Below are 16,228 nucleotides of genomic sequence, written 5' to 3' on the forward strand. Positions count from 1 at the left end.
CTTTGTCCCAATGAGGACGTTACGCCAAGAAGAGAGAGAGAATCGTGATCGATACAGACAACATCTGATACGTTAAAGATAGGGAAGATTCATTTATTACGTCCACCGTTTTTCAAGATTTCTAGACCCCCTCCCCCCCCCCCCCTGCCCCTATACCTAATACACGTACTGTCACACTTTCCTAGACGCACCCCCCAGAGATGTAGGAATGATAAGTAATAAACTTGATTTCAAGTTTATTACTTATCATTCCTACAATAGGTGCTACAGTCCTGGGGCCTGCCTGACGAACCCCCCGCTTGCGAGTCAGCCGCGTAGTCGCCGGCTAAGAATAGGACTACTAACCCCAATTCAAGGTGTCAAGCGACCCGTGCCGAGGAATGAGTGATCGAGGGGGTGAAAAAGATGCTCGATCTTTAACTGAGCCTGTGGGGTACCTGGGCACACGGCACAGTAAGCTGTCCCTTACCACGTTAATGCAGGGCTCTGGCGTGGTGGAAATTCTTTCCCGTGCTACTCGTGGGATTTAATCATGAAGTCCAATAAAAATCAGAATCTAGGTGGAAATAGTAGTGGGATCAACCCCTTCGCAAGAAGCGGGTTGATGAGATCTCGGACGCAGCTCAAGCGTGGGTGTTCCAGTCCACTTCCCGGCAAGCCAGCCGGTGGAGGTTATGGACGGAGCGTGGTTGTTGAGGGCCGTCAACCAAGAATCGAAAGGACGGTCCGCAATAGAGGTGGCTGAGCAGCAGCTTGGCAAAATCATCGACTTTGCGTCCACTAAGTCGAACATAAGCAAGGACCTGAAAACGGTCTTGTATCGACTTAGGGTGTCGATCGATGAAGCCAAGCTGGAGTACGCGGTACTCGCGATGCTGACTGCTTCAGCGGCGGAACCGGTGAAGAAGAAAGTGCCAAAGTTTACCCAAACGGAGGCCTTCTCCTTCGTAGGTTGTCCGAGGAAGGTGGTTGATGCGAATTCTCGTGAAAAGCGTGTCAAGCACTCGCAGAAGCGGGCGAGGCAGCCGTCGGGTGAGCGGCGGCGCCCACAAGGTCAGGCGTATTCCCAAGTAACCAAAAGCCTCAAATAGTTGTTTTCTGTAAAAAAAATAAATTTAATCTTCATTGAAACACAATGCTACTGAACTGAACTTCTATGAACTTGAAAGTTCCGACAAAGTTCCGAGTAGCATCTTAAGCAGCTTTAAAGTTCCGCGAACTTGTGACCGAAGTTCCAGCAAGGCTCATCGTTAGCCTCTTAAGCAGCCAGAAAGTTCCATTTGGAACTTTATCTGAACTTCACGGAACTTGAAAGTGCATTTTGTCATGGGAAGCGGAACTTTTGGTTACTTGGGTTATTACCCCGAAGGTCAGTGCTGGAAAATCGGACCCCAACCAGGGTTCCCGGAAAGCTGGGAAGGGTGGGCCTGAAAAGGCTGGCCCGCGCCGGAACGATGGGAACAAGCGGTTCCAACCGCTGGTGGGCCACTTCCACTTATCCACCGCAGAGTAAGGCGAACCAATGGACTAAGGTTGAGAGGAAGACGAATCCGCCGGTAGAAGTCCAGGACGCCAAGCCAAGGTGCAGGAAAGTACGTGCCAAGCGCGTGAAAGGCGACGTGCTCGTCATCAAGACGGAACAGTCCAAGTACTCGGACGTCTTGAAGGCGATGAGAAGCGACGCCAAGCTTAAGAGTCTGAGAGCCGACGTACGCAGTATTAAACGTACTCGTACGGGCGAAATGATCCCAGAAGAGGTCCTTGGTGATGGAGTATAGGGCTCTCACACATGAGGCGACTCTGAAGGTCAAAGACATTGACGAGATCACCGAAATGGAAGAACTCGTCACGGCACTGCGGCAACAGTGCAATGTGCAGATGGCCACCGCAGTCGTTAGGCTACGGAAGGGGCCAGCAGGAGACACAGATAGTTTTGGTTCAGCTACCTGTGGCGGACGTTAAAAAGTCCGTTAAAGTAGGGAGAATAAAGGTGGGCTGGTGTGAATGTCACCTGACATCCCACGAGCCATCAGAGGTTTGCTTTAGGTGTTTGGAACCAGGATACAAGTCGTGGAACTGCAAAAGCCCCGACAGGCGCAAACTATGTAGGAGATGCGGCGCTGAAGGTCATAAGGCCCAAAGCTGCACGAATCCACCCATCTGTATTATCTGTACCGGGAAATCCGTGAACAACAGGCATCCGACGGATGGTCCAAGGTGCCCGGCCTTCAAGAAAGCCGCAGTGAACAACAAATCACAGTGCAGGTAACGCAGCTGAACCTGAACCACTGTGACGCGGTCCAGCAACTGCTTTGTCAGGCGGTTTCTGAGTGGGAGACGGATATCGCCATCATATCGGACCCATACCGAGTACCCGCCGGCAACGGCAACTGGGTCGCGGATGGGACCAGAAAAATGGCGGCGATATGGACGACGAGTAAATACCCCGTCCAGGAGTTGGTGTCTACTACCTATGAGGGCTTCGTGGTCGACAAAGTAAACGGGGTCTTCTTCTGTAGCTGTTACGCGCCTCCGCGGTGACCGATCGAGCAGTTCACGCAAATGCTGGACCGCATAGCGACCGTGCTAACAGGACGAAGGCCGTTGGTAATAGCGGGTGACTTTAATGCCTGGGCCGTGGAATGGAGAAGTTCACGAACCAGCGGGGTCAGATCCTGCTAGAAACACTGGCCATCTTAGATGTCGACTTGGCTAACGTCGGTACCAAGAGTACGTATAGTCGAAACGGAGCGGAGTCAATTATTGACGTGACTTTTTGTAGTCCTGGCCTAACAAGTAGTTCGAACTGGAGAGTAGATGATGGCTACACTCACAGCGACCACCTGGCGGTTCGTCTACAGTATCGACTACAACAACAGCAGACAGCGGATAGAAGAAGAGGCGGCTAGGCCAAGGCCGAGCCCTCGCAGGTGGAAGACATCATACTTCGACGAAGGGGTAGTTAGGGAGGCGCTCCGCCGTGAGCGTAACTTACTTGGTTTAGACGGCGACGAGCTGGTAGCGGTGCTCTCACGTGCGTGTGATGCGACCATGCCTAGGCGAGTCCACCCTAGAAATGGGAGGCCACCGGCTTATTGGTGGACCGACGCGATTGCGGACCTGCACCGCGCCTGTCTACGGGCTAGGCGGCGGATGCAGCGAGCACGATCAGAGGAAGAGCGAAACGAACGGCGGGTGGTGTTCGCCGCTGCAAAAGCCGCGCTTAAGACCGAGATAAGGGCAAGCAAAAGGCCTGCATTGAGGATCTCTGTCAGAGTGCCAATGTGAACCCGTGGGGTGACGCCTACAGGATCGTTATGGCCAAGACGAGAGGTGTGATGGCTCCTACAGAGCAATCTCCAGAGATGTTGGAGGGGATCATCGAGGGGATTTTCCGCGTCATGATTCTAGTCCTTGGCCTTCTTTCGTAGGACAGCCGGGGACTGGGGCTGGCGATGAGGAGTGTAGTATTCACCTCCGCGCCCGTCTGTCACTGACTAATCTCCTCTCTCTCTACCTTTCAATCAAGGTCTTCTATATAAGGTAGGTACATCTGGTATCTTTACCAGTATTGGTGTTAATTTAGTATGACGTAACATGCCAGAAAGTCGGGACGGTTCGTGTTAATACACTACAATCCCCCCTCAACAATAAATAAAGTGCTCGTCACTATAGCCGAATATTAATACATAAATCTTGGCCAAAAGCGCCGTACAACATGTTAGAGTAACTCATTTATACCGAAGAAAAGTTGCAATTATTTCGAGTCCCATATGATTGACTACACATTCTTAAATCACTTCAGATCAGTTAAAATCTGAATAATCTAACTTATACGATCATCCAAGAAGCATGTGATTCGTTTAACAACAAGTCCAACTTTTGACCTATCCTCATTATCTCGATCATTAAACAACGTAAACATGTTACAGTTATTCTACGTCTACTGTACGTTGATTCTGCCATAATCTCCCTTACTTTTTTATTTTAGTTTAGAGACGTCTGTAGCTATCTATGCAGTAACTATTTTCTTCATACCACTTCAAATTCCTTCTCTTCATCTAAACTGCCCCTCTTGGCATGTCAGTCCCATGTCGTTTCTAATGCGAATCATATTTTTGTCTCTCACGAGATCATTTAAAATAAATTTGATATTTTTCTTGCCTCATTTCACAGCCCAATGTTCCACGAAAAGTGTATGCAAGAATTGAATACACTTTTTCGAAAACAATTGGAGTTATAGTGCAAAACGTAGGCACTTTGAAAAACAACATGGGACTGACATGCGAAGAGGGGCAGTAAATGTCACGTGCGATATAACCAAACTTAGCCTAAACGATGGCAATACCATTCCAATTCAAAACATTAGTTCATGTTACGTTGCACCTACATGAATCCGTTTTTTTTTTCATTTATCGAGTTTCATTACTCCGTGTAATTATTATTTTTAACATCGGAGACATCAATACTATTGTAACGAGCTCAATCCACATACGCTTACGCCAAATTAACTCTATCTCTATCATCGAAACATCTCGAAGTTTACATACATGTGGATCAGCTGTTCATTCGGAAAAAGGGAATTTCGTCTTGTCTAAAGTAGATATTGTAGTAGGCCTTGCCGTTTCAAAAAACTGTATTATGTCATAATAAAGAGCACCGTAGCACGAACTACACGTCTTTCTTTAGTCCCTACATTTCAGAAGTGAGATGGAACCGTGAACATTCTGGAACTATTTCGTCAAAATTAGAAGTTGCCTTTCAAGAAATCATCACGATATCTTGAAGAACTACAATTACCTATGGAAAAAGTGAAATGCCAGCGAAACGACAGTGAATCTAGAAGCGGATCTTATCTGGCCATTACTCTCGGACGATGTCGGCGAGAGGAGTTACGAAATGGAATGACACAGAAGCGTTGGGAGCAGCAGGTGAAGATTTAAGCATAAGTGATGCATTACAACATCGGAGACTTTGTCGACGAGTTGGAGCTTTAAGGAAAATAAAGTTGAAGCAGCCGTGCACATCGAGGACGATGTGAAAAATCAAGATGGCCGAACTGTAGTAGGCCTTGCCGTTTCAAAAAACTGTATTATGTCATAATAAAGAGCACCGTAGCACGAACTACACGTCTTTCTTTATAAGTCCCTACAATATATTCATTTATATTTCTAACATACCAAACATTTTGCCTTGCTTTTCTTTATCTGAAGAATATAACAGTTCTTATTTCCGGTTATTCGTTACAGCGCTTGCCGGCAAAACATGATCAGGATTGGGCTTCACAAGTACTTCGATACTTAGGATTGACACCTAATAATCAATCTCACAGTGACGGCCTCCAAATAATTCATTGAAACACTCTTTGAATTCAAACTTTCTAAATTAGTAATCGGATGCTATATTGAAGTTTGTCTCCAGTGTACGGGAAAACGAGAACAGCGTTTCCCAAGAAAGATTATTTCAGTCGCTAGTTACTGAAATTATTAAGAATGTGACCAGAATCAACGCATCCACAGCAATCAGATATTCAAATCCATGCTGATTTTTCGTTTAACTTATGATTAGTTTGTGAATTAGTTAAATAGGCCGTAAAGTTTTCAAAGTGTAATTCACCTCTGTGAGTCACATACCTATAATACACTCACTCAACCTTTCGGTTTTTATGCGGTCAGCAGCAACACGTTAGAGCTGCGTTTAATACTTTGATTTTTTTTGTTGAGTAGTACAAAACACAGCAGTAGGACAACCAAAAGTGTATTCTGTGATTCTCGACATTTTCACTCAGAACTAAACGAATCAATTCATTAGTTGATGCTTTTGCTTCTTTTGAAATCCTGACTCTCACTAGAACCCGACCTGTCTTTCTTCAACCTCGTTCTCTTTGTGCACTATCAGAGTTATTAATTGAAGTGCCTCCTTCCACCTGCCATTGCGTGAAATTGTATATTGTGTTGTAAGCACAATGAAACCGGAAATCTTTTTTTTTTCGACCGGAACGGGAATGTAACTTGCAGTCTCCAATTTGACAAAACGAATGAGGCGAGCATGTATGACAATAAGGTATGTTGACCGTCACGATTCTCAACTCTCAACTCTCCATATCAGTTGGGACACTGATCCATCCTGTTCATCTTCATCTCTCACTATTTCACACAACTCAACTGACTCCATTCTTCTGGATATTTTTTTTTTATTTCATCCTTTTCAAATCAGCTGATTCATATACCGTTCAGCAATTCCACCGAAATCTCACCACATGATTATTAGCTACTCCATGTTGCAAAGCTACACAGACATCATGTGCAGGCCGTCATCTTATAAACCACTTCCCTTAGAAAATAAAAGAAAATCGGGTTAAGTACGGTTCCTTTGAATTCCACTACGAATTTGCATCCTTTGACAGATACGTATTTCGACCTCAACTGTAAGGTCGTCTTCAGTGTCTTGTACTTGACTCGACTCGACTAGTCGAGTCAAGTACAAGACACTGAAGACGACCTTACAGTTGAGGTCGAAATACGTATCTGTCAAAGGATGCAAATTCGTAGTGGAATTCAAAGGAACCGTACTTAACCCGATTTTCTTTTATTTACAGATATTCCCCTAACAAGCCCAGGTTAATCATCATCACTTCCCTTAGATTCATCAACGATCCAATCTTAGCACTATCGTTCATTGCCTCTATCTTTTCTCGAATTCGGCAGCTTCTTTCAGCTTCAGTAACACGAATACTTAGTATTTTTGTAAACACGAACAATTAGTATTTACGTAAATATAAAACAATCACAAACGTACAACTCCTTGCTAATTCCCAAAAATGCAGTGAATCCTTACTTCGATTCCTTTTCTAAATGGCGTGATGGTCCTAATGGGACCAAACTAGTTTCTCAGTTCAGTGTAATATGAACATTGCGACTATTATGCTGTTGCTTGGAATCCGAAGTGAACTGGGGTGCGAAAATTGAGTTTTTACTCACTTTAATGTGTCACTACTCGATTCGGATGAGTGCATGTAGTAGCTCTTAACTAGCTGAATGATGCGCAATGCTAACCATTTGTTCAAATTTACTTCGCATCTATAACTTTACATGTCGCGCGTGTCACGACTTCGATTTAGTGCTGCGACGATAATATATTCTCAGAGACCTCTCTTCGCCAATCACATTTTTTTTTTGCATTCTCCCATCGTGTAACATGCCACATTATTGTGTGATGGATACACTTTACGTTCAAGAAAATCAAGTAAAATTCCATATTAAAAGTTACTTGAATATTCTGCAATAAACCCCAGGCACTCTCAGTGTAGTTAAATACTCCAGCGTTTACCACATCGACTATATGGATCCTCCAGAATAACCACGATTATCTTAACTGGAACATTCTTCTTTTTTTTTTCGACTGTTGGTTATATAGTGACCGAAACGTCGGATGAAATCTTAAGAATCCGTTTTTGAGTTATTATCTTGTATCTTTGCCACCCAATGACGTTCCTTGTATTTACGTAGCTTATACGCTTCTACATGCCCATGGCAAATTCTTTACACTTACTGAATCCTCGCGATTCTTGCAGAAAATCCTTCCGCCCTCCGTAACATGGTCAATCCTTAAGTTTTTCGTCACTGGAAAATGCTTCCGGTCTTCGCAAACTTAGGATATTTCAAATTTTCTTAACGAGGAGGCTCCTAAAGTTTCTCGCAAATGGTAGGTCCTTCATATCTTAGCAACCTTGAAACACTGAGGATCCCCGAAACACTCGCCACTGAAAGATCCTTTCGATTTTCGCAACACAAGAAAAACCTCCTGATTTTCATAACACGTAGAATCGCTAGGATACATGCGATTGGAAGATCCTTCCGATTTTCACTACCCGGGTATCTTCCAGATTTCCTGAATTCAGAGAATCCTTGTGATTCTCGCAACTGGAAGACCCTTCCGATCTGCACAGCTTAAGAAATCCTCCTGATTTTGTGAACACGAAGAATCCTCACAATTCTTGCAACTGAAAGATCTTTTCAAACTTCGTAACCCAAGAAAATCCTCCAGATTTTCTGAACACGGCGAATCTAAATAATTCTCGCAACTGGAAGATCCTTTTGATCTTCGAAACCCAAGAAAATCCTCCTGGTATTCTAAACACGAAGAATCCTTACGATTCTCGCCACTGGAAGATTCTTATGATCTTCGAAACCCAAGAAAATCCTCCTGATTTTCTGACCACGGAGAATCCTTACGATTCTCGCTACTGGAAGATCCTTCCGATCTTCGCAATCCGAGAAAATCCTCCTGATTTTCTGAACACGGAGAATCCTTACGATTCTCGCTACTGGAAGATCCTTCCGATCTTCGCAATCCGAGAAAATCCTAATGATTTTCTAAACGCGGAGAATCCTTACGATTCTCGCAACTCCGATATAATCAAAAGATGCGCAGCCATAAGACGCTCAAAAGGTATCGTTGCGCACACTTGACCACTTCTCCCTTTTCATTCAAATGCATGTAATCTTCTCTTCCTTGCATGCAAGCAACACAATGAGTAAAAATAAACACTTTGCTGGGTAACTTCCGCTCATCGTGCAAATCACGAGCATCAAAATAAACATTTCTCCACCGGCTACCGAAAACCGTCCATTCTTGGTCAAATCCAAATCATGCAAATGGATTCCTTACCTGGCCGTTCCTCCACTTCATCCGGAAACTGTTCACTAAGAAGAAAAACAACAACAACCCACCGTGCTGTTTAGAATCCCATCCTCGTCGCCAGTTGTAGTATTCACCTCCGCGCCCGTCTGTCACTGACTAATCTCCTCTCTCTCTACCTTTCGCTACCTGTCAATGTATCAATCAAGGTCTTCTATATAAGGTAGGTACATCTGGTATCTTTACCAGTATTGGTGTTGTATAATTTAGTATGACGTAACATGCCAGAAAGTCGGGACGGTTCGTGTTAATACACTACAAGGAGAAGGTCACCGATGTGGAACTTGCGGGGATAGCAAAGACCCCAGGTGCGGAGGGAAAGAATAGGACGGAGTTCCGAACCTGGCCTTAAAAGTAGCTATTGCAGAGGCTCCCGAGATGTTCTGGTCTGCTATGCAGAAATGCCTGGACGAAGGAGTTTTCCCAGAAAGCTTGGAAGAGGCAGAGCCTGGTTCTATTTCCAAAGGCGGGGAAACCACCCGGGCACCCGTCGGCATATAGACCAATATGCTTGACAGACACGACGGGGAAGGTGCTTGGAATGATCATCCTCAATAGAATGTTGAGGTTCACCGAGGGCGAAAATGGTCTTTCGAGTACCCAGTACGGCTTCCGGAAGGGGAGGTCCACCGTAGACGCTAACTTGTCGGTTACAAAAAACACCGAGAAAGCACTCGAGTCTAAGAGAAGGGGGATTCGGATTCGTTACTTGTGCGGTAGTGACGCTGGATATAAGAAATGCGTTTCATAGCGCCAGTTGGTCTGCTACTGCCAATGCGCATCTGCGTCTGGGGATACCCGGGTACGGGGTACCTGAACAAGATTCTCGAAAGTTACTTTCAGAATCGAGTACTAGTTTATGACACGGAGGTGGGTTGGAAGTGCTTTCACATAACCTCAGGAGTCCCGCAAGGTTCCATCCTGGGTCCGGAGTTATAGAATATCATGTACGACGAGGTGTTGAGGTTAGAGTACCCACTGGGAGAGAAGATTGTCGGATTTGCCGACGACATTACGCTCGAAGTCTACGCCTACGGTGAAACGATCGAAGAGGTGAAGTTGACTACTGACCACTCGATCAAGGTTGTGGAGGCGTGGATGCGATACAGGAAACTGGAGCTGGCTCACCACAAGACAGAGGTGCCGGTTGTTGACAACCGGAAGTCGGAGCAGCAGACGGAGATCAGTGTAGGAGGGTGCACCCAAGTAACCAAAAGTTCAGATAAAAGGGTACTTTATAAGCTAAGCAGCTTGTTCGAGGTTGCTCATTAGCCTTCTCAGCAGTTTCATTTTTAAGTAATTTTGGAACTTGAAAGTTCACATAAGCACGCTGGATAGCCTTCTAAGCAGCTTCTGACAGAACTTTGACAAAATTCATGCAGAAACAAAAAATTGTTTTTCAGAATCACAACCCTGTTGGTGGGTTTGTGATTCACGTCTGGAAATTGCTTCTGTTAATTCATATTTTCCCACATGTCGCTGCTATGTAGATTTGAACTGGATCCTCCTGCGTGATAGCCTGCTGACTTAACGCTGCGCTGCTGAACACACTTGACAAAGTCAAGCTAACTTCACTACTGTACAAATGTGCAAAACTAACTGCCGACAGAAAATCGATTCAAATCAGACTTTATCTGCTGTTAACTCAATCGCAGCTGTAGCACTGTGGTAGAGCGTAGGGTTCTCACGCAGCGACTATCGGTTCGAATCCGATGGGCGGCATTTTTTTTTTGCTCATGCCTAGTATTCATTGATTTGATAAATTCATATTTGTCTTTTATTCGTGTATGCTTAAACAGTTGTTTTCTGTAAAAGAAATAAATTTAACCTTCATTGAAACACAATGCTAATGAACTGAACTTCTATGAACTTGAAAGTTCCGACAAAGTTCCGAGTAGCATCTTAAGCAGCTTTAAAGTTCCACGAAGTTCAGATAAAGTTCCGAATGGAACTTTCTGGCTGCTTAAGAGGCTAACAATGAGCCTTGCCGGAACTTGTGACCGAAGTTCCACCAAGGCTCATCGTTAGCCTCTTAAGCAGCCAGAAAGTTCCATGTGGAACTTTATCTGAACTTCGCGGAACTTGAAAGTGCATTTTGTCATGGGAAGCGGAACTTTTGGTTACTTGGGAAGGGTCACTCGGGAAACTCATTTAGCGCCAGCATGCTACCTTGGATGACTCCCTAAAGCGAATCATCGATATTCGTTACACCACACACTTAGAAATTCTGAAATTTCCACGAAACGGAATCACCAAAAAACCTAAATGTTCTCAAGACTGAATTACAAATTGGACTTAATTTTACGCGCATCATGTAAGTGCTGGTTAGTTAACAAATCCGTTTCACCAGAAACGTAGAATCAGTATCACGTTCAACAGCCACCTTTCAACTCGGTGAAATAGCCGAGAGGTAAGAGATGTGGCTCACGATCAGCAGATCCAGTGTTCAAATCCCATGTATGACAATATTTTACTTTTCTATGTTTTATCTATCAAATCGGTTCTAGCGATTGCTAGACGCTAAGAAAAAAAAAATTATTTTGGGGTGTCTTGGAAGACGTAAATTTACATGTCATAACCTCTAAATTTGTGTTTTTGAAGATGCTCGTATATGTCAGGTTCAGGACACTTAAAATTACATGATATTTTCTAGGTGTGCAGGCTACGCAGCTAACCTGGATGGTGCGATATGCACTAGCTCCTCTCCGAAGCAATGCCTTCTTGGTGGTTCCGAAGAGACATAGGGTTTGGCGACCATGGGAATGCTGATTAGTAGGTCGATGAGAGAGAAGCCTAGGCTTTTACTTCTGTTCTAGAAGATGGCCATAATCCCACACTATCTGGATTTTCCTTTTCTGGTGTCTGTTGAGTAGGTGCCGCCCCCTATGGTTTAGAAGAAAAAAAGGTGGAATGGTGCGCGTAGTAATGGTCAAGTGGCCATCCGGAACTATCCGCGCTCTATTTCCAGGCTGTGTATCCTTCCAGTCGAGGTAGATTCAACAAACCACTCAGATGATATGACTAATCCCTCATCAGTACCGGAAAACTCCACAGGGTCAACTAGCGATCCTGGTCACCTCAGGGTCTCTGCGGGAGCAGCAGGACCATTATTAAAAATGTAATTCACCCTCCGGAATCCTGCAATAATACGCTTCTTAAACCCTCCTCTAAAATTTCCTGAAATGGCTCCGAAAATCCTTGAAACCGACCGTAGCGCATATGAGAACTTCTGAAACCTCCAAAATATGCTGAAAATCCTCTCGGCTCCTCTGGTTGCCCGTGATATTGTCGTGTGCGGGTGAGGAAGAAACACATTGCATGGGTCACCCACGCCACTAACATATCTGTATGATTCTTCGGGGATCCAACTTACTTACCTATCAGGCTAAGGCCGGGGTGGCCTCTGCTGTACATAGTAGCCGTCTCCATTCCACTCGGTCCATGGCTGTTTGTCTCCAGTTTCGCACTCTGCGTAGGGTCCCATAGAGTGACCGGTCTAATCAGCGTTTTGTAGATAGTTAACTTCGTGTTACGGCGAACTTTATTCGATCGTAGAGTTCTGCGGAGTCCAAAGTAAGCACGATTTCCTGCCACAATGCGCCTCTGAATTTCTCTACTGGTGTCGTTGTCGGCGGTCACCAGTAAGCCCAAGTACACGAATTCTTCAACCGCCTCGATTTCATCACCGTCGATATAAATTCGGGATTGCGGGCGCGGTGTTCCCTCCCTGGAGCCCTTTGCCATCATGTACTTTGTCTTCGACACATTAATGACTAATCCGATTTGCCTAGCTTCACTCTTTAGTCGGATATGCGTTTCGGCCATCGTCTCAAAATTGCGAGCTATAACATCAATATCATCAGCGAAACCAAGCAGCTGAACGGACTTCGTGAAAATCTCCCACTCGTGTTTATCCCCGCTCTCCTTATTACACCTTCTAACGCAATGTTGAACAGCAAGCACGAAAGACCATCACCTTGCCGTAACCCTCTGCGAGATTCGAAGGGACTCGAGAATGTCCCCGATACTCTACGACAACTATGCACATCACTCGATCCATCGTCGCCTTAATCAATCGTATCAGTTTATCCGGGAATCCGTATTCGTGCATAATCTGCCATGGCTGTTCTCGATCGATTGTATCATACGCTGATTTGAAATCGATGAACAAGTGATGTGTAGGCACGTTGTATTCGCGGCATTTCTGCAACACCTGGCGGATGGCGAACATCTGGTCCGTTGTAGCGCGTCCACCCATGAATCCAGCCTGATGTTGCCCCACGAACTCTCTTGCAATCGGTGATAGACATACAATTTGAGAGAGTATCTTGTAGGCAGCGCTCAGTAGTGTGATCGCGCGGTAGTTCCCGCAATCCAATTTGTCGCTTTTTCTGTAGATGGGACACACGATACCTTCCATCCCTGGGCTTGGATTATATCTTCCAGGAAGCTTTGATTTCAGGCATGTGGTCGATGGCCTTTGCAGTAATGATTAGAATAGCTGAATGTATAATCAATGGCAAACAATTCTGTAAGAATCAGATCTCCAAGTCATCTAATATAGTTATACTGATCATGACGCTGCATAGTATATCGAACATTTGTCGAAGTCATTTATGTGCCGGGAAAATATAATTCCAAGTTGGAGAGAATATTACAAACTGAGGGAGGGTAATTGGCCCAGTCAGACCCCTGAATGGGCAATGTGGGTTAGTTTATGGGAATGCCATTGAAGGTTTGTAATATTCTCCGAGGCTTTCGAAATCCAACAGGGCGCGTCCCCGGGTTGCGGATAGGGGGAAAAGGGAGATTTTTCACATTTGTACTGTAATCAGCCAATGTGGTATTATCTCCTATGGTGTTGTAGTGCGAATGAATGATCTCATTCTATGGGAATTCGAACCTTGTAATGTATTGTTTATCAACTTCAATTTTCTAAGCTTGATAAGGTTTTGAAGACAAACATGAGATGAGAGAATTGCCTAATAGGAAAGTCACATCAGCAGAGCTTTTACATATGCAAATGCTATCCATGGGGTCATGTCTAGCATTTAATATGTATGGCAATGACTGATTCTTACCTAGCAGGGGTACTACAAGACCACGCGGACAATTCGATTAAAGGCTTAATTGGGGATAATATATTTTCCAGAACTGAAGGGACATTTTTTCCGGGATGACTGGCGAGTCGGAGAGGGTAGAAGTTTCCGTTTGTTATAATTGACAAAATAAACAATCGGGCGCTTTTTCTTTCTATGACTTGCTTGGTATTTTGTGGATTATTGTTTTTTGGTTTTGGAAGGTATGCGATTCACTATTGAGCCTTAAAATTATTTTGCATCTGAATAGCATTGATATCGTCAAGTCTGCACCAACACCCTAATCCCACACCAAAATACCCTTTTCCTATCCCATGGCGTTTATGTGATCAGCAAAGACTATTCAGCCATTACCCCTCCTTATCATCGGCTTTGGACTGACTTGCGCTCTCATTGCCCACCCAAATGCTGCAAAATGAAAATGAAAATGAAAATGAAATGTTGCTGCTCATCAACATTTTATTTCAGCAGGATTCAGGTAAATATATTGTATGATACAATTAATATTGTAAAAATATAGAACTGTAGCGAACGTATCACTAATATGTAGCTTATTCGACGTCAAGGTTAATATTATCTAATATTTCAGATTATCAACCGAAAAATCAACTAACTCAAATAAATGCAATTAAAATGACGAGGAAACCAGGACGTATTGGGCAGATAACTCATTCAAAGCAGTCTAATAATGGTGTGTCTGAACGTTGGAGGATTACGTCAGTCTTGTCGAGAAGTCAGAGATAAGTCTCCAATCTTTATCGGGAAGGAGATAATCCTCATAACTGTGATCTAGAGCTCCACTACCTACGAAACCTTTGCGACTTGCTTAATGCTTATGTTTACTTTTTCAGCGGTAACCAGGTAAATGATTAAACCATGACAATTTCTCATGCGCTTTTTCGCCAAGGAAAGCACCCCATTAAACCCTATCCAATTTCCAACTCCAGATATCTATGAAGTGGGCCAAGTTCTTGGACATATTCTGAGTAGATATCTAATCAACATTTCCTCCCTATCCCCGCTGATCGTAAGGACCTGGCCAGGTGTCGAGAGTTCGTTAAATGAAAGGTTTGTCAAGTCCCAGGCAACTTTTCTGGCGCATTAAACGTCTCTATCGACAGCCACCCCAGGATGTGTACGGTCGGCTATGCTATGCTATGGTATTGGACACACGATACCTTCCATCCATTCCTCCGGTAATACTTCCTCCTCCCAAATCTTGGAAATGACCCGAGGATCCAAAGTACTACCCAACCGCCATGAACAACTAAATCTTACAATTGAAAAACATTATAACCCTTACCGTGCATGATCGAGGTCACTTTTGTTCCCGAGCAGCAGGATCGTGTAGTAGGACGGTAGCTTGAGCTTGGTCAGCTGCTGCAGGTAGTCGGCGGCCTCCTCGAAGCTGGCCTTATCACAGATGGAGTACACCACGACGAACGCGTCGCCCCAGCGAAGGTGCTCGTACAAGCAGCCTCGCTTCTGTGGGTGAAGAACAATATTCAAAGGTTAGAACTTTATGAAGAAAAAGTTCGGTTGACTCTATACTTACGTCGCATTTGGAGGTATCGAGAATTTCCACCTCGGTCGTGACATTATCGTAGATTACGCTGTGTCGGTAGACGAAATCTGAAAAAGATAGTGAGGCATTCGAAAGATTTCAACGACGTACGTATGTAACAAAAGTGACGAACCTCTCGAAGAGCTGTACTCTCCGATGTAACGTTTCGTCAGGTATCGCACGGTGACGGCTGAAACGAAAGCGAAAAGACACCCAGATTAGTCACACACAATCGTCACCTTCACATATGCATGCATGGATATGGCAGAGCTTCAATTAAAGAAAGGAAGAAAAAAAACCCTCGAACCTTTTTTACGTAAGGTTGAAAGCAAAAAGTGACCTAGTCCGGGCGGGCGCGAAACTGTCACGCATTTGTCTCCGCGTGCAGTTAGATGACCAAAAGTTGAAAACTGTGTCAATCAACCTTTCCAACCTTCCTACTAGCTGGCACGTTCCATTTGCAGAGGGTTGTCGATGGTAGGCCGTTGAATGCGAACATACAAAAACTCGTATGTGAATACTCTAATGAATTGAAAGGTGTTTTTAATAAGAAATGACCATTCCCCAATGTAAGTGCAAGCTTTCTTTATGTAGTCCCATTAACTAGAATGTTTTCTTAACTGCCTTTTCCAAAAGTGCTTTTAGGATCACATTATTTGTTTCTCCTATGTTACTTTTTCAAATCTATTTTTCATGTCTTGTATAGATTTTTGAAATATCTGAAGTATTTCCTGTGTTTGTTTTCTACAGTTGTACCTATAAGTTTATTAATGGTCGCAACAATCTTTTCCCATTATCGATCATCATTGCAGCGGTCGATCGGTCAGTCTCGTCGTCGTCAATTTGTCAGGTTAAACAAATTGGA

General features: G+C 44.3%; 1 protein-coding gene across 10 annotated transcripts in view; it reads right to left on the reverse strand.

Moving 5' to 3' along the window:
• LOC109429323 (ras-related and estrogen-regulated growth inhibitor) overlaps positions 1-16,228 on the reverse strand; it is a 279,937-nt gene that overhangs the window by 1,425 nt on the left and 262,284 nt on the right. For all 10 annotated transcript variants that reach the window (XR_009996507.1, XM_062846762.1, XM_062846766.1 and 7 more), the window contains 3 exons: positions 15,497-15,553; positions 15,355-15,431; positions 15,103-15,284 (listed from right to left, as the gene is read on the reverse strand). Coding sequence is in view for 9 of the 10 variants with exons in the window: in XM_062846762.1 (XP_062702746.1) it covers positions 15,103-15,284; positions 15,355-15,431; positions 15,497-15,553 (316 nt within the window). In the remaining variant the exon portion in view is untranslated. The remainder of the gene's footprint in view (positions 1-15,102; positions 15,285-15,354; positions 15,432-15,496; positions 15,554-16,228) is intronic.

The sequence above is a fragment of the Aedes albopictus genome, chromosome 1, assembly GCF_035046485.1.
Source record: "Aedes albopictus strain Foshan chromosome 1, AalbF5, whole genome shotgun sequence".
Taxonomy (NCBI): domain Eukaryota; kingdom Metazoa; phylum Arthropoda; class Insecta; order Diptera; family Culicidae; genus Aedes; species Aedes albopictus.